Raw genomic sequence first — 18,786 nt, 5'->3', positions numbered from 1 at the left:
AGTGACCAAATGTATGTGTATGTTTGGCATTGTTCATTGTGGTTTTGTGCAATTTGACTAGTTTAGAGCAGCTAGGCAGAACATTTTTGACTAAATGAACTTTTGTTAAAGGAAAAATATTTAACAATGAGGCACATTGTTGAGAAGGAGTTTTGGGTCCAGAGATTGCTAGTCACTTCATAGGAGAGCGTCAATGCCCATGTGGAACAAAGAAATTTCAAAACCTGGAAATTTGTCACAAAATGAAGTTATCTGGCAGGCTGCTTCACACAATATTGTTTTGAATTTCCTTGATTAAAATAAATAAAAGTTATAGTTCAATAGGGTTTAAGGCCAAATGGGACCTTTAGGTCACTTAGTTCCCTGTAAGCTGCATGGCTGCACCGCCATCTATTTAGTGCTGCACAGGCACTCAGGTACATGCCTGGGGACCACTGAGATCCAAACCAGTGCTTTTACAAAAAGCCAGTGCCTCCTTCTCTCTAACAAAATCACATCCAACTGTCATTCTGCACCTGCTGAGTCAGTAGCTGAATCTTTCCTTGGTGCTGTGGAGGTGGCCAACGTACGGCTTCATGAGCCTGGGGAAGGAGTAGGCTAAGTCCCTTAGGATCACTACTGGCCTTTCAACATCACCAATGGTAAGCCAACAATAGGGAAAATCTATGCTTGCAGCTTTCTAAACAGTCCTGTGTTCTTAATGATATAAGCATCATGCACCACCCGACCAGTGCACATGGATATTGATGACACATACCTAGTGATCCACACCGCTGATTGATGTAGTTATGCCGACAAGCACTGGTGTAGCCAGCCGTATATTGCCTCTCATGGAGGTGGATTAACTATGCCAATAGGAGACCGCTTTCCCATTGGTGTTAAAGTGCTTTCGTGGCACAGTTGCACCAATGCAGCATTTTAAGTGTAGACGCCCTAATTTTTTTTTTTTTTAAATACACACACTGAATTATAGACAAAGCACATCATCTGAGTTACTATCTGTGTAATCTATTTTCAGTGGCTTATAAATTTGCCAAACTAACTGTTGAGGCTAAAGTTGTCCATGGCTGGGCTTAAGGCATTTTGAACCATTCTAGCAAAAAAACAATCCTAACATTTTTAACAACAAGTTTAGGGGAAAAAAAAGATCATTTCTCTCATGGTAAAATATATATATAAGCAGCAGCAGCCACCTTTTAAGACACAACAGTCTTGGGTTGCAGAAGAGGGCCTTGTGCTAGCCTCACACAAATCCATAAACAAATTGGCCACCATCAAAATATACACAGAAAAAAACCCCACCATTTACACCTGGCATCAGTAGAACTTGTTTCATTCTTGGTCCTTAATTTTCTGACCACATTGCACATACCTGCAAGCCAACCACCACCAAACTATCCTTTCAGAAACAGAAGTAGGATCCAGGAATCTTGATAACACATGCCACTGCTGTCTAGAAAGCTGTTCTGTAACCCACTAGCAATGTGCGTCACAGCTCCATAGAGACAAACAAACTTAATAGAGTCATAATAGTCAAAACCAGAAGGGACCACTGTGATCACCTAGGCAGACCGCCTATATAACACAGACCATACGCTTCCCCCACAATGATTCCTTTTGAGCTAAAGCATTTAAAAAAAAAATCCAACCTTGATTTTAAAATTGCCACTACCCTTTGTAAATTGTTCCAGTGCTTAATTACTGTTAAAAATTACAGCTTATTTCCAGTTTGAGTTTGCCTAGCTTAAACTGTCAGCCATTGAATCCTGTTATACCTTTGCTAGGTTGAAGAGCTGTTAAATTTTTGTTCCCCAGCTACTTAACAGCCTGTGATCAAGTCACCCCCAACCTTCTCTTTAAGCTAAACAGATAGACTAAAAAAGCTCAATCACCATAAGGCAGGTTTTCTAACTCATTAATCATTCTCTCCAATTTATCAACATTCTTCTTGAATTGTAGGCACCAGAACGGGATACAAATATTCCAGCAGCAGTTGCACCAGTGCCAAATTTAGAGCTAAAATAACCTCTGTTCCTACCTGAGATTCCCTTGTTCATGCATTAGTCCTTTTGGCTATAGTGTTGTACAGGGACCTCATGCTCAGCTGATTATCCTCTTTCAGAGGCACTGCTTCCCAGGATAGTGTCCTCTCTTAAGTATGTTCCAGTTGTTCCTTTAGCTCAGGGGTAGACAACCTATGGCACGGTGCCAAAGGTGGTACGCAAGCTGATTTTAAGTGGCATTCACAGTGCCTGGGTCCTGGCCACTGGTCTAGGGGCTCTGCATTTTATTTAATTTAAAAGGAAGCTTTTTCAACATTTAAAAAAAAATTATTTTACAATAGTTTACTTATATATTATAGACTTTAGAAAGAGACCTTCTAAGAATGTTAAAATGTAATACCAGCATGAAAAAACTTTAGAGTGAATAAATGAAGACCTGGCACAGCACTTCTGAAAGGTTGCTGACCCCTGCTTTAGCTTAAGGGATAGGTCTGTGCTGTGTATAGCTCAATGTGCTGGTTATAGTTGACTGACTCTTCATTCTTATAAGAATATATGTTTTCAGTTGTTTATTAACCATTCAGACTGAAACTTCCTATGCCAGCAATCAGGGACCAGCTGAATTTTTTTGGAAGGTTTCAACCAAAAAATAAAATGATTCAGTCATTTCCAAGAACAAAATTAGGGAAAACATGGGTGAAGAGCATGGGTAGAGAGTAAGATGGGATAGAAAGCCACAGGGATTGGCGATAGAGACTGAAGGACCAAGCTCAGGCAGGAAGCAGACTCACTAGCCAAGGAAAATGGAGCAAGGCTAAGGAGTTGGGGATCCCAGGGAAGGAGAAGGACAAGCTCAATGGGCAGAAGTGACAGTGACCGCTAGAGCATGTTCTTTTCCAGAGCTAGAGGAGACTAATATTTCAGAGTCTTTTTATTCCTCCACTGTCACAAACAGCTGTGAAACTTGCTGGCAAATTCTTAGCTCCCTCCAATGCCAGATAACTGTTAGTGAGGTAAGTGATACCAGTAACAATCTCAAGTGAAAATCACCTCACTGACCCTAATCCTGTTAATGAACTACATGGATAATACTATATCACATAGTGAAAGTTGTTTTGTTTCCCTTCTCACAAGCCTAGGAAAATCATTCCCCTTTTCAGTATAGCTGTGTGTGTAGTCATGCCTTCAGATGGTAGGAAATGCCAGAATTGAAGTTACACAAGCCCCCGCCCACACACACACACACACCATTGATAGTCTTTAATTACATGATTAAATACTAATTTTTCCCACAGGGCCCCTGCCTCATTCAGTCAGACTGAATCATGGATGTGTGATGAATTAGATTAGGCTTTAGAACAGGGCAGGCATTTCTCCGCCCCGCCCCCCCCCCCCCCCCCAATATGCCTAATTTGAGATCTTGGGCTCTGATTTACAGAAGTGCTGAACACTCACTTCTGCGGCCAGTAAGTGCTTTGCTAGCCACATAGCGTTATCTTTCACTTTCTAAGTACTCTGAAGATTCAAGACTCGGGTGAACTCAATTAGGTACCCAAAATTAGTGGATCTATTTTGCCTTAAGCTATGCTTTACTTGCCCTTCGCCGTAACATAAGCATAGTAATATGCCTCTTAGCTCACCTGTGAGCTGTGAAAGTAAGTTATGTTTTCAGGGCATTGTTTGGATGGTAGATAGTGGATAGTGAATGAGGCCAGGAGCTACATTTGTAACTAAGAGTATTTCTCTTATCTAGCAGCTCTGTAAAATACAGTATTTTAGACTACACTAATACATAGGAACAACAGAACCAAATATTACAAAGGGAACTTTTAGTTGGGATTATTGACTTTGCAAAATTAACCAAAAAAAGCTACAATGCCTAGTTACCTGATATACTTAACTGTCCTCCCACCTCATTTCTTACACAAGATGGACAGTGATCAGGGACCGAGCATAAAATATTTAATAGTTGCTTGTTTCCATTACAGAGCTACTGCCACATCCTTAATCATACACCACCCAAACCTTGCACTGAACAGGTTTTATTTTCATGACACCCACAGTAGCCAAGTACTTCACCTCATTAATGAATTTACTTACCTTAATACTGCTAGAAAGCAGGGAAGTATTTTAGAAGGCAACGGAGGAAAAAGATGAAGGCTAAACCTCTGCAGAAGTGCCCGACTTGGCAGACCCAGGCTCTGATATTTCCCAGAGCTGCTAAGCACCTGCCATTCTCAGACTTCAGTTGCAGTCGTTCAATCACCACATCTGAAAGTCAGGCTTTAGTTGTCAACTGTGATACTGAGAACACAATTAGTGGCCACCCCTGAAAGTTAGGGCCCAGCATCACACAAGAACTGTACCAGAACTTCATTCATATAACCCCCATCTCATTTGTTGTTCATGTGCTCTGAATGAATGAAGCATAGGTAGTAGGCAGGGCCGGCTTTAGGCCAATTCCACCAATTCCCCCGAATTGGGCCCTGCGCCCAGTGAGAATCTCTTCCCTAGCTAGAGGCAACTTTTTAATTTTTTACTCACCTGGTGGCGCTCCGAGTCTTCGGCAGCACTTCTGCAGTGGGTCCTTCGCTTGTTCTGGGTCTTCGGCGGCTGGTCCTTCAGTGCCACCAAAGATCTGGAGCGAGTGAAGGACCCCCGCCGAAGTGACACCGAAGACTAGGAGCACCGCCCAATAAGTACAAGCCCCAAGTGTTTTTTTTTTGTGTTTTTTTTAACGTGGCCTTTTTGTCTTCCCTGCTGGGGCCCCATCGAAACTGTTCGAATTGGGCCCTGCACTTCCTAAAGCCGACTCTGGTACTAGGGATTAAAAAAGGCACTGCATATGATCATGTAGCTTGACTATCATTAAAAGGCAGATTTAATTTTTCCTGCATAGCAGGACGAAAGCCTGAAACATTAAACCCTCGTATCAGAGCCCTGGTATGAGGTAGGGCCTGCTCCCAGAATCTGGCAAGAACAGGGCTTAGATTGCAAATACACATATTCCTAAGTAGTGCTAGTCACAAAGTACTCATGCAAACACATCCTGATATTAAGTGGTATCAATACATCCCGATATCAGGGATGGTACAAAAACATTTCTCAAGAATAGCAGGAGCACACTGACCCTTCCTAAAAGATACATGCTGCCATCCTGACCTTAATAGAAATGTTTTAATTAAAACAACATGTACATGGTGATGGATAATACATAGCCACATCAAGGAGCAGTACTAACTTGTTTGCATCTGGGTATAAAAATGTATCAGAGGGAATATCTTTATCTGGCCTAGGGAGGAATGGAAAGTCCCACCATTCACTGAGCTGGTCCACTGTTACAGGCCTACATGCATTAGTGGTCCAGTAGAGTCTGTGGGACACTAGTCCTGTGCTTCATTGACAAACCTGGCTGGATGCTTTTGTTCCTTAATGGACCTTGTGGTCATTGGACAGTTCACTTGAAGTCTGCCATGCCAGCTGTCCGTGCAGGGCTGGGGCAGCACACAGAGGGAACACCATGTGTCTTCTTTCCACCCCACAAAAAAGTCTAGCCACACCCTGCACAGCCTCTCTTCTGAGATTTCCCAAGGTTTGACTGCTTGGATTAAACCTTATAGTTTTAGTCTTATATGAAATATTCTTAGTTTGCAACAGCTGCATTTCCTGGCCAGTAGCTACCATTTGGGGTGGTGGAAAAGTCCGAGGCTATGTTAGTGGCCACAGTAACACATGCTATGAGCCCTTTGTGGCATCTCCTGACAGACAGAAACAGAAATATTTTAGGACAGCTATTACTTTATTTGAGAAAATGTGGTATAGAAACAGGTCAGCTTCTGTTAGCCTCTCCACCTCCCCCAAGCTTCAGATACACGTAGAGGAATGGGGAAGACAGATGGAACAGAACCAGGTTCTTGCTGCAGGCTGCAGAGCTGAGTGGCGGCGAGAAGAGGGGTGAGAAGAACAAAGGTCTCCAGTAAGACTTCCCCCACACACACCTCATTCTCCAGGCACAGGCTGATCTATGCACCTGGCTTACTCCTTAGATGCCATGTGAACTAACAAGTCCACAACACGGTTGCTGTATCCAAACTCGTTGTCATACCTGGAGACAGAAGTAGACAAGGAGCAGTTAGGGATGGACAGACCTCTTGTATGTCCCCCGTGGGGGGTCTCCCCCCCAAGCCCCAGAACAACCTCCATTCCTCCAGCTGAGGAAGATTGAGACAGCAGTTGTTCAGATACTAGGGGTCAACCTCACTCTATATGAGGTCTTCCTAGGCAGATACTGCCTCTTTGCCAACCAAAAACTCTGCTGCTAGCTGCAAAGTGTTTTCAACCTAAAATTACAGCTGGAGGCAACAGAGGGAGAGAATGCAAAGCTTGCCATGATAGGATCCTTGCCAACCCCCTTAAGTGACCCCCAAGTCTCCCCTGGACTCCCAACCTATCCCAGAGAAACCACCCTCCAAATCCCTCATCTCCACAGCCTCTCTTCTCCATACCAGGAGACCAGTTTGACAAAGTGATCACTGAGAGCAATGCCAGCAGCTGCATCAAAGATAGATGAGTGGCTGTCACCGTTGAAGTCACTGGAGACAACCTGTGAGTGGGGAGGGAAGAGGAAAAGACTGTCTCACACACCCATTTTGTCCTCAACTCCATCCAAGCCCACAAAAAAGTGTTATTGACACCCCGATACATTAACACTCCCAGGGGGGTAGCTTCCTTTCCCCCCACCCCCCTTCATGTGAGGAGGTATTCACTCCATTCTTCTCCCAATCTGTTGGCAGGATGGTGAGAGTTTACCTGGTCCTCGGTGTATCCCAGGATGCCCTTCATAGGCCCCTCAGAGGCACTTTTCAGCACCTTCTTAATGTCATCATACTTGGCCTGAAAGAGAGAGAAGTCAGAGCATCCCAGACCCCATGGAGTGGTAGCTGCTTCCCAGGGAAGATTGCTGCCATTTGAGACTGCACAGCTGAGATGCATAGCTAGGACCCCATTGTGCCAGGAACTACACCAGATAGGGGCAGCCTCTTGCATAATCTTTTAGAGCAATAAGAAACAAGCAACACAAAGGGCTACTTCCAAATAGGATGGAGGCTGCAAAGCAGCTGCTCCCTGCCCTATAGGTTAAGGTGGTGACAGAAACATTAGAGGTGCAGGCTTCAGGGCCTGCCTGGTCCACTTCCTGCAATACTCACTGGTTTTTCCAGACGACAAGTCAGGTCCACGACAGAGACATTGGGAGTTGGAACACGGAAAGCCATTCCAGTGAGCTTCCTGTGAGACACACAAGTGGATCAGAACAGGCTCTTGCATATCCAGGACTTCTGGGGAGAGGGCGAAGTGGGCCAGCTGCAGGTTCCCTGCCCCTTCTGATGTCCTTGTGCCCCAAAGCAAGGGATGCACGTAACCGACACTCACCCATTCAGCTCCGGAATGACCTTGCCCACAGCCTTAGCAGCCCCAGTGGATGCTGGGATGATGTTCTGGGCAGCACCTCTGCCATCTCGCCACATCTTCCCAGAGGGGCCATCCACAGTCTTCTGTGTGGCTGTGATGGCATGGACAGTGGTCTGAAAGTTAAAGGGGGGGGTGGGGGTAGAACAGAATCAACATTTACACAGAGCCTCATCCCACTGAGCTCAAGTATTCCTCCCCCAACCTTCCCTTTTCCTCTATTCCAGGTAGCATAGGGAGCCTGCCTCTCCTGCTGTGGGGTCACAGTCACCATCCCTCTTCACCCAAAACTGTGGATTGGGGAAAGAGGCACCATCCAGAACTCTGTAGTTTGCCCCACAGACAGAGCTGGTGTTGGGGGCTTTCAGGAATAAGGGGTTCTGTGCCTCCAGATCACCTACCATGAGACCTTCCACTATGCCATAGTTGTCATTGATGACCTTGGCCAAAGGAGCCAGGCAGTTGGTGGTGCAGGAAGCATTGCTGGAAGACAGACAGACAAGAAGCAGAGTCAGCCAGAGGCAGTCAGGGCCCACCCCCCAGAAGGCAGTCCCTCTGCAGGAGGGGCCAATCACCACTCATCTTCGCCACACACATTCACAGGAGAGGACAACAGTCAGTTCTGCACCTCAGGTTCAACTCTGATTCCCCTCCATCCTCACCTGACAATTTTCATAGACTTGTCATATTTCTCATGGTTGACACCCATCACAAACATAGGTGCATCAGCTGAGGGGGCAGAGATGACGACACGCTTAGCGCCACCCTTCAGGTGAGCCTGAGGGAGACAAACATTAATAGACTCCTCTATAGCTCCAGTAGAGCAGCACATTTGGGATATCTTGCCCCTTCTCCCCTCAAAAAAAGAAAAAAACAGAACACCTCCACTGCAATACAGCCTCAGACTGGGAGAAGTCTGTACATACCCACTTGCACCTGCAGGGGATGGAGTCATCCCTATACCCTTTTCCTCCCATACCCAAGCCAGATGTGATCCATCACTCACGCTGGCCTTCTCTGTGGTGGTGAAAACTCCTGTGGATTCTACAACATACTCTGCTCCAGCATCTCCCCACTTGATGTTAGCGGGATCACGCCTGAGAGGAGAGAAATCGTTTAGGAACTGCAAGGTTGCCAAATGCCCTCTCCCATAGCTCCAAAGGAAAGGCAAGGAAGAGTCACACTCACTCCTGGAAAATGGTAATTTGGTTTCCATTAATCACAAGTTTTCCATTTTCAGCCTTGACAGTGCCATGAAAACGCCCATGAGTGGAGTCATATTTGAACATGTAAACCTAGAAGTAGAAATGGACAGAAGTCAAGCGCTGGCTGCATTCTCAAAACTTCCCTGTTTCAATCCTCAAAACCTGCTCATAGGTCTGTTAATGCCCCTCAACTCTGATTTTAACCACAGGAATTCGTGGGTGTAGTTTGCTGCAGCCTGTAGTGATCTTGCTCATCTGTATTTAGCTCAAATGGGAGTTTCCAGTCCTATTAAATCTCATCTCACCCCCTGAGTTGTTCTCAGGCTTTCACAGGGAATGCCCATAATAGATAAGTCAGATAACTTGCATTCCTTCCCCACCCCTTTCCACCCCACCTGCAGCACAGCACCTGCACAGGCCACACAGCAAGCTCGAAGTTAGAGATCAGGGTCCCACTCACCATGTAGTTGAGGTCAATGAACGGGTCATTGATTGCTACAATCTGGACTTTGTCAGAGATGATGGCAGCTCTGGTGACCAGGCGGCCGATACGGCCAAATCTAGGAGAGGAACAGAAGCGGTTGGGGAGCTGTTCTGATGTGGAGCTCAGGCTTGGCTTCATTCCCAGAGGCTACCCCAGATTCAGACCCCCGCCTACTGTAGCCCTTCCCCCGCCAGTGGGGGGAGGGGAGGGAAGAGAGCTACTTGCCGCTCGGAGGGGCCCCCAGGGAGCCGCAGCCCCGCAAGGGGCGAGCAGAGATTAGAGATGAACAGAGCCCCCGCCCCGCGCCCCCAAAGGTCGGGCGCTAAATTTACCCGGGCCCCGGCTCCGGTTACTCCGCGGCGCGGCAGGAGAAGGTCACATTCCCCGGGCCCGGGGAGGACACGCGATACCAGGGCGCCCTTCCCGGGGCGGAGGCAGGAGCCCGGCATGCAGCGGCGCTTCCCGCTCGGGGTGAGTCACGGCCCCCCTCCCCCCAGCAGCCACGGGGAGAAGTGAGTCAGCCGGGCCAGGACCGTCCCGCCGAGGGCCCGCAACGGGGGGGGGGGGGGGGGTTGCAGGCCAGCCGCGGCCCAAGCGACCTTGCCGCGCCCTTGGCGCGGGGACCCCCCCCCTCAGCGCTGGAGCCCAGCCCCCTCCCCCACCCCACACACTCGGGCCTTACCCTGCCCTAGGGGCAGCCCCGCCGCGCCCAGCACCCGCCCCAGCAGAGACTCACCCGTTAATTCCGACCTTCACCATCGTCTCTGCCGAGATGCTCCTGAGGGGGGGGAGATACTGAGACACCCGCGAGGGACAGCAGGAGCCGCACTCCTGCTACGCACCCTGCCGCGGCTCCGCCTCCGGGGGGGGGGGGGGGCAGCAAACTAGACCCAAGTAGTTCAGCCGCGGCGCCGGGCCGGAGAGCCCCACTGGGTGGGCGGGGGTCAGAGCCCCAGAGCCCCACGCGTGCGTGCAGGGCGGGACACAGGCGCCCTGCCGGGGCCTCCAAACCCACTTCCCGCGGAGCGCGACTTCCTTCTCCCTGGGCCAGCACCAGCTTCCGCGCCGCCCCCTCCACACTCCACTCCCGGCTCTGCTTGCACATCGGGCAGTTACACCCCCCACCCCATCGGGTTTTGTCACCTCGCCTCCATTTTGCTCAGCCCGCCTGAGCACAAAGGAGAATCCGAAATCAGCCAGCGCCTCACGTGCACCTGCCCCTACAACTTCTCAGCGCCCCTAGCACCGGCCCCCTCCCTCCTGTCCCAGGGCGCAGCCACCCCCCACCCCCCCGCTCTTGGCCCCGCGCGATCTTTAGGTCCTCTAGCACCGAAACCCGCACTCCGCCCCCTGCCACCCCAGAGCCGCCAGCATCGCTGCCCGGGAGCGCAGCGGGAGGTCACCCTGGTTGCGGTGTTCCGGCTCCACGTTGTAGGGAGCCCCTTCTTACCTGGGGGCTGCCTCTGAGCCGCGATCCTGCAGTAGGGGGAAGGTAGAAAGAGACAGGCTCGCTGCCCCGGCCTTTATAGAGCCCCGTATGGTAATTGCTGGGCCCGGCCTTTGGAGAAAGCGTCAAATCAGAGACGGAGGGCAGCAGAGAGCCGTGTACGTGCAGCCCTAATGCTGCTGCGTTGCGCGCCCTCCCACGCCCATTTGTGGCTGTTCTCTTGCATTCCCTAGCCTGCAAAGGAGAAGCGGGGCGGGGGGCTCCCCCCTCCCGTCTCTTGCAGCCCTACACAGCCAGTCACACTCAGATCTCTCCTGTGTTCCCACCTGCTGTGCAAGGGGAAGGCAGAGGGAGACTCCAACTGTGAATTAGGGTGACCAGATGTCCTGATTTTATAGGGACAGTCCTGATTTTGGGGTCTTTTTCTTATATAGGCTGCTATTACACCCCCGTCCTGCATCCCAATTTTTCACATTTGCTGTCTGGTAACCCTACCATGAATCTCGTGCACACCGTGTGTGAGAGGAGGACACAGGCAGTAGGATTCACCAGCTACACTGTATCCACAACACAGCTAGCCCAACACAGCACCCAGGACACCAGGCCCAGCCATCAAGGCTGAGGGGCACTAGGAGAGCTGTAGAGGCAGAGGCTGACTGGAATAGAAGAGGCTTGTCACTATGTTCAGTGCCCAGCACAAGGGACCCATAGTCCTGGCTGGGACATCTAGGTGCTACTGTAATACAAATAATCAGTAGCGTGCCCTGTGTGTCTGGGAATGGGGGACGCTGGTGAGTGAAATCGCAGGAAGGTTGCAGATTACACCTAATGGACATAGTTAGGGCTGTATGTGAGGAGCCCACGAATGGAATAGCAGAGGATTATAACACAGGATTGAAGGACTATAGCAGAGTTTCTCAGTGGGTTTTTTTCTGCACTTGCTTGTTTGGCTCCTGTACATCCCCCGATGAGCCCCTCTGCTGTATGGTGGGCCAGGAAAGGTCAGCTGCATGAGGACAGAATCGCACAGGAAGCTGGAGACACAGTGGCAGGACGGGAAGCACACGGGAGCCTGAAGGGATCCCTCTATTGGGGGCACCTGTTTTCAGGAGCTCTGACATTTTCACGCAGGGAGAGGGCAAGGGTTCTGGAAGCCCCTCCCCATCTTTCTCAAAGGCCCTGCATGGGGGATGGGACCCATGGGTCTCTCACTGGTGTGAGCCAGGGGTGTGTCTCCACTCAGGTTGAGTTACACCTGGTGCTTTCTTATATCCCGCTCACCGAAGACTGGCAGGAAAGTGTATGCACCTCAATTATAAACACTATGGTAATATGGCAAGAGGCCAAGCCCGGCGGCTCCGCTCTGAGCTGGGGGCTGGATGGGAGTTGCACAACCGCCCCTCCCCTCCCCCGCCCCAGGAAAGAATAGGGAACAATTGTCGCTCAGACAAGCTACCAGCTGGAATCAGAGGGCACAAATCCCCCAAACCAATTCTACCTCCTCAGGAACTTGCCAGGACACTACAGGGAGGATCTAGAGCCGCGGGCACCTTTCCCTCGGCTCAGCACAGCTGCAAGGAGGCTTACAGTGCTGCTGGCCCCGAGCCCTCCTGAGCAAAAATTGCCCCGGACTTTCATTGGCTCTGCGTTCCCCTGATTTGCTCCAGCCAGACATGCTTAGAATGGGACTGTGTTTCCCAGGCTGGCTGGCCTGGCATTCCCCACCCTCAGGCCAGGTTCCCATCAGGCTGCGCTCAGCAAGCGTGAGTAACTTTTGAATAAGGCACTGGGAGGCTCCTACCCGATAGGACGTGACTGCGGACATCCTGCCTACCACCTGACTAGCCTGCTCACAGCAGCCGTGGCAGTGCATTTTCATTGGCTGGAGAACAGGCCAGGGCCTGGTAATGACACAATTGTGTGTGTGAAGGGGGAGCACCCACAGTTCCAACAACTTGTCTTTGGCAGTGCCCTGCCTGGATACAGTGCCTGCTTCACATCCGTTCACTGCACCTGCCTAGCCCAGATTGGGATCCTTTCTCACAGCAGCACCCTGGCTACGCCCAGCCCAAGTTGGGATGCCCGCTATACAGGCTTCATCTCAGCAGTGCCCAGCATGGGACAAGATGCCTGCAGAATATGCATCCCATTTTAGGACTGAGAGCTGGAGGGTATTTGAAACTATGCCTTTTTAAAATCTCTAAGGAGTGCCCTTTCATGAGAATATGTGGGTTATGGAGATGTATACGGGTAATATATGTATACGGGTAATCTTCCCCCCCATATCAGAGCTCAGTCTTCCAGGACTGTGTGGGTCAGCAGAGCAGGATCTGTAGGGATAAGAGGCAGCAGGGGAAAGCACAGATGGGAGTGGGTAGCAGAGCAGATACGAAGGGGAAGGCAGAGACAGATCACCTGGCTGAGGAGTAATGTAACTCCTCTTATCCAGCTGCTATTCCCAGTGCTATGAAAGTGGGAGGGAGCTAAGTTTAGCTCCAATTGAAGTTATGACCTTTAATTAAAGGCCACAGGGGTGGTTTATACCACAACAGTGAAGAGGAACCAGGGAAGTGGGAACAATTTGGCACTTCTGCCTCACCAGGAGATGGGCTAGATCATGGGCAAAACCTTATAGAGGACTTAGAAAGAAGAGGGGACAGAGGACCTTTCTAGGATTACTTAAGCATTTGCACAAACCCAAGGCCCTGTGTTTGCTGAGTATACACAAACGTTGGGAGCTCTCTGTGCAGAGGGGAGAGGGCAAGTAAGATCGACCACCACAACAGCTGCAAACCACTATACTCCAAGCCTGAACACCAACCAACACTCTCCCCACAGCCAATACTTCTGCCTCCTGTAAGGGGGAACCAGAACTAGAGTAGCTGAGAGATAACCCCCACTGCTCCCCTCTACAGCACCTAGTCCTGGTCTTTCCTAACAGGAGGATACACTGGAGGTACATAGAAGAACATAAATTGTTGGGCAAAGGTCAACATGGTTTCTGTAAAGGGAAACCCTGTCTTACTAATTTATTAAAGTTCTTTGAAGGGGTCAACAAACATGTGGACAAGAGGGATCCAGTGGACATAGTGTACTTAGATTTCCAGAAAGCCTTTGACAAGGTCTCTCACCAAAGGCTCTTACGTAAATTAAGCTGTCATGGGATGAAAGGGAAGGTCCTCTCATGGACAGAGAACTGGTTAAAAGACAGGGAACAAAGAGTACGAATTAATGGTAAATTCTCAGAATGGAGAGGGGTAACTAGTGGTGTTCCCCAAGGGTCAGTCCTAGGACCAATCCTATTCAATTTATTCATAAATGATCTGGAGAAAGGAGTAAACAGTGAGATGGCAAAGTTTGCAGACGATACGAAACTGCTCAAGATAGTTTAGACCAAAGCAGACTGTGAAGAACTTCAAAAAGATCTCACAAAACTAAGTGACTGGGCAACAAAATGGCAAATGAAATTTAATGTGGATAAATGTAAAGTAATGCACATTGGAAAAAATAACCCCAACTATACATACAATATGATGGGGGCTAATTTAACTACAAGTAATCAAGAAAGAGATCTTGGAGTCATCGCGGATAGTTCTCTGAAGACATCCACGCAGTCAAAAACAAACAAGATGTTAGGAATTGTTCAGAAAGGAATAGAGAATAAGATGGAGAATATTTATTGCCTTTATATAAATCCATGGTACGCCCACATCTTGAATACTGCGTACAGATGTGGTCTCCTCATCTCAAAAAATATAGTGGCGTTAGAAAAGGTTCAGAGAAGGGCAACTAAAAGTAGGGGTTTGGAACGGGTCCCAAAAGAGGAGAGATTAAAGAGGCTAGGACTTTTCAGCTTGGAAAAGAGGAAACTAAGGGGGGATATGATAGAGGTATATAAAATCATAAGTGGTGTGGAGAAAGTGAATAAGGAAAAATTATTTACTTGTTCCCATAATATAAGAAAAGACGGTTACTCACCTTTGTAACTGTTGTTCTTCGAGATGTGTTGCTCACATCCATTCCAGGTAGGTGTGCGCGCCGCGCGTGCACGTTCGTCGGAAACTTTTTTACCCTAGCAACTCCAGTGGGCCGGCAGGTCGCCCCCTAGAGTGGCGCCGCCATGGCGCTCTATATATACCCCTGCCGGCCCGCCCTGCTCCTCAGTTCCTTCTTGCCGGCTACTCCGACAGTGGGGAAGGAGGGCGGGTGTGGAATGGATGTGAGCAACACATCTCGAAGAACAACAGTTACAAAGGTGAGTAACCGTCTTTTCTTCTTCGAGTGATTGCTCACATCCATTCCAGGTAGGTGACTCCCAAGCCATACCTAGGCGGTGGGGTCGGAGTGAGAAGTCGCGGCACGGAGCACTGCAGTTCCGAAGGCCGCATCCTCTCTCGACTGCTGGACCAGGGCGTAGTGGGAAGCAAAGGTGTGGACCGATGACCAGGTCGCTGCCCGACAGATTTCCTGGATGGGCACACGGGCGAGGAAAGCTAGCGACGACGCCTGCGCCCTGGTAGAATGCGCAGTCACACGGCCCGTAGGGACATGGGCCAAGTCATAACAGGTCCTGATACAGGACGTAACCCAAGAGGATACCCTCTGGGAGGAGATAGGAAGCCCTTTCATACGATCTGCTACCGCCACGAAAAGCTGGGGGGATTTTCGGAAGGGGCTTAGTCCTCTCTATGCAGAACGCGAGAGCCCTACGGACATCCAGCGAGTGAGCTGCTGCTCCCTGCCTGAGGAGTGAGGTTTTGGGAAAAAAAACCGGAAGGAAAAACTCTTGGTTGACGTGGAAGGCTGAGACCACCTTGGGCATAAAAGCAGGGTGTGGTCTCAGCTGCACCTTGTCCTTGTGGAAGACCGTATATGGGGGGTCTACCACAAGAGCTCGGAGCTCCGACACCCGTCTAGCTGAGGTGATAGCCACTAGAAAGGCAGTTTTCCAAGAGAGGTAGAGCAGGGAGCAAGTAGCTAACGGCTCAAAGGGGGGCCCCATGAGCCGGGACAACACCAGGTTAGATCCCAGGTTGGAGCAGGGGGACGGACGTTAGGGGAATAAACGTTCCAGCCCTTTAAGGAATCTCGACACCGTCGGGTGAGAAAAAACGGAGCGACCGTCCGCACCCGGGTGAAAGGTGGAGATAGCTGCTAGGTGGACTCGCAACGACGATAAGGCCAGACCTTGCCCTTTGAGGGACCAAACGTAGTCTAAGATTTCGGTTACCGAAACTTCCATAGGGCGGAGATTTCTCTCTACGCACCAACAGGAGAAGCGCTTCCATTTCGCCGAATATGTGGCTCTTGTGGACGGTTTCCTGCTGCTCAAGAGCACCTCTCTCACAGGCGTGGAGCAGCGCAGCTCGGAACCAGTCAGCCACGCAGGAGCCACGCCGCTAGGTGCAGCGACTGCAGGTCTGGGTGACAGAGGGTCCCGTGGTCCTGGGTAATCAGGTCTGGATGAAGGGGCAGGGGAACTGGGTCGGCTATGGCCAAGTCCAGCAGCATGGTGTACCAGTGCTGCCTGGGCCATGCCGGGACCACCATGATCACGAGAGCCCTGTCCCTGCGCACCTTCAGGAGGACCTTGTGGACCAGAGGGAACGGGGGAAATGCATAGTACAGGTGGGTTGACCACTGGATGAGGAAGGCATCCGCTATCGACCCCGGCTCCCTGCCCTGAAAGGAGCAGAACGCTTGGCACTTCCTGTTCCCTTTGGACGCGAAGAGGTCCACCCGGGGATAACCCCACCTCCGGAAAATGGAGAGAGCGACGTCCGGGCGAAGGGACCACTCGTGTGACAGGAAGGATCTGCTCAATCGATCTGCCAGAGTGTTCCGTACTCCAGGGAGGAAGGAAGCCCTGAGGTGAATGGAGTGGGCTACGCAAAAGTCCCAGAGTCGTATCGCCTCGTGGCACAGGGAGGAGGACCTGGTGCCTCCCTGCTTGTTGATATAGTACATGGTCGTCGTGTTGTCCGTGAACACGGCGACACAACGACCCTGAAGCTGATGACAAAACGCTTGACAAGCAAGGCGGACCGCTCTCAACTCCCGCATGTTGATGTGGAGCCCCACCTCCTCCTGGGACCACAGGCCCTGTGTCCGCAGGGTCCCTAGGTGGGCCCCCCAGCCTAGATCTGAGGCATCCGTTGTCAGGGATACCGAGGGCTGAGAGGGGTGAAAGGGAAGACCCGCACATAATACGGACTGGTCTAACCACCAGCCGAGAGAATCTAAGACCTTCTGGGGGATTGTGACTAACATGTCTAAAGGTTGCCTTGCCGGCCTGTAATGACTGATAAGCCACAGCTGGAGAGGCCTCATGTGGAGCCGAGCGTAGTCGGTCACAAAAGTGCACGCCGCCATGTGGCCTAACAGGGTTAGACATGTCCTCACTGACGTCAATGGGGCTGACCGCAAACGTTGAACGATCGCCGCCATGGTCTGGAACCGTTGCAGAGGCAGCGAGGCCCTGCCCACAGTGGCATCCAGGACGGCCCCGATAAATTCCACCTTCTGCGTGGGCCTCAGAGTGGACTTGTCTGTGTTTATCAAGAGGCCCAGACTTGCAAATATGGCGGTGATCATGCGGACATGGCTGTTGACCTGCTGTTCCGACGTGCCCCGAATCAACCAGTCGTCCAGATAAGGGAACACGTGGACACGGTTGCGCCGAAGATGCGCCACGACAACTGCCATGCATTTTGTAAACACCCTCGGGGGCCGTGGACAGGCCGAATGGGAGGACTGCAAATTGATAATGAAGAGCCCCCACAACGAAGCGGAGAAAGCGTCTGTGGCGCGGCCAAATGGCAATGTGGAAATACACGTCCTGCATGTCGAGGGCGGCGTACCAGTCTCCCGGATCCAGGGATGGAATATGGTCCCCAGGGATACCATGCGGAACTTCAACTTCACGAGTTATTTGTTGAGTTCTCGCAGGTCGAGGATAGGCCTGAGGCCCCCCTTGGCCTTGGGGATCAGAAAGTAGCGGGAATAAAACCCCTTGCCTTTCCTCGTTTTCCGGAACCGCCTCTATAGCTCCTTTGCTGAGGAGCGTCTGCACCTCCTGCCGAAGGAATTGCTCGTGAGAGGGGTCCCTGAAGAGGGACGAGGAAGGAGGGCGGGAAGGAGGAAATGAAACAAACTGCAGGCGGTATCCCGTCTGCACCATGCTTAAGACCCAGCGGTCCGATGTTATTTGGGACCACGCCGGGAGGAAAAACGAAAGGCGGTTGGAAAAACGGGGGGGAAGGATCCATAGGGGAAACTGTTACTAGCGCCCTCGGGCGCACCTTCAAAATGAAGGCTTAGGACCAGGCGGGGGTTTTGAGGAGCCTTGGTTCTGCCCCCCTTGGTTCCCAGACTGCCTGCGCCTGCCGTTCCTGCCGCGGCGCCTGTAAAGGTCCTGCCGCTGGCGGAACTGGGAAAACGGCCTACGTTGTTGCTGTTGTTGCGACCTAAAGGGTCTACGCTGCGTCACGGGGGTGTGCATCCCGAGGGACCGCATAATGACCCGGTTGTCTTTTAGACTCTTGAGTCTGGGGTCTGTCTTATCAGAAAACAGGCCCTGGCCTTCGAAAGGAAGGTCCTGTATAGTGTGCTGGAGCTCCGGCGGAAGGCCGGAAACCTGCAGCCAGGAGATGCGACGCATCGTAACTCCTGACGCGAGGGTACGGGCAGCCGAGTCCGCAGCGTCCAAGGAGGCTTGTAAGGCCGTGCGTGCGACCTTCTTGCCTTCGTCCAAGATGGCCGTAAACTCTTGGCGAGCATCCTGTGGCAGCAGCTCCTTAAATTTGTCCACTGCCACCCAGGAGTTAAAGGCGTATCTGCTCAGCAGGGCCTGCTGGTTAGAGACCCTGAGCTGCAGCGCCCCAGCCGAATACACCTTACGGCCAAGGGAGGTCCATCCGCCTGGCTTCTCTGGATTTGGGGGCCGGAGCCTCCTGGCCGTGACGCTCCCTATCATTCACCGATTGCACCACCAGTGAACCGGGAGTCGGGTGAACATGTAGATATTCGTATCCCCTAGAAGGGGCCATGTACTTTCTCTCGACTCCTTTCGCTGTCGGAGGGATGGAGGCCGGGGACTGCCAGATAGTATTGGCGTTGGCCTGGATGGTCCGTATGAAGGGCAGGGCGACCCTGGTGGGAGAATCAGAAGAGAGGATGGTG

At 51.0% G+C, this 18,786-nt stretch overlaps 1 protein-coding gene across 2 annotated transcripts; it reads right to left on the bottom strand.

Moving 5' to 3' along the window:
* Window positions 1-5,781: 5,781 nt before the first annotated feature.
* Window positions 5,782-10,732, bottom strand: GAPDH (glyceraldehyde-3-phosphate dehydrogenase). Of its 2 annotated transcripts, none has more exons than XM_030535495.1 (12): window positions 10,609-10,732; window positions 9,895-9,936; window positions 9,135-9,234; window positions 8,658-8,764; window positions 8,476-8,566; window positions 8,132-8,247; window positions 7,871-7,952; window positions 7,434-7,585; window positions 7,211-7,289; window positions 6,813-6,896; window positions 6,509-6,606; window positions 5,782-6,108 (listed from the first exon to the last, which is right to left on the bottom strand). In XM_030535495.1, exons 2-12 carry the CDS (start codon window positions 9,915-9,917, stop codon window positions 6,039-6,041), a joined length of 1,002 nt encoding a protein of 333 aa, XP_030391355.1. In that variant the 5' UTR covers window positions 9,918-9,936; window positions 10,609-10,732; the 3' UTR covers window positions 5,782-6,038. The 2 variants fall into 2 exon arrangements, with proteins under 2 accessions (XP_030391355.1, XP_030391349.1); XM_030535489.1 differs by lacking the exon at window positions 10,609-10,732 and adding an exon at window positions 10,302-10,327.
* Between the last annotated feature and the right edge of the window lie 8,054 nt (window positions 10,733-18,786).

This window comes from Gopherus evgoodei, chromosome 1 (genome assembly GCF_007399415.2).
Source record: "Gopherus evgoodei ecotype Sinaloan lineage chromosome 1, rGopEvg1_v1.p, whole genome shotgun sequence".
Taxonomy (NCBI): Eukaryota; Metazoa; Chordata; order Testudines; family Testudinidae; genus Gopherus; species Gopherus evgoodei.
The sequence above is the reverse complement of the archived record's forward strand: the minus strand, read 5'-3'. Positions and strand labels throughout refer to the sequence as shown.

Coding starts and splice junctions, on each gene's coding strand:
- GAPDH (XM_030535489.1), bottom strand. Junction 8,765..9,134: donor TCATTGACCTCAACTACATG/GTGAGTGGGACC, acceptor TTCTACTTCTAG/GTTTACATGTTCAAATATGA. Junction 6,897..7,210: donor CTTGTCGTCTGGAAAAACCA/GTGAGTATTGCA, acceptor TCTCTCTTTCAG/GCCAAGTATGATGACATTAA.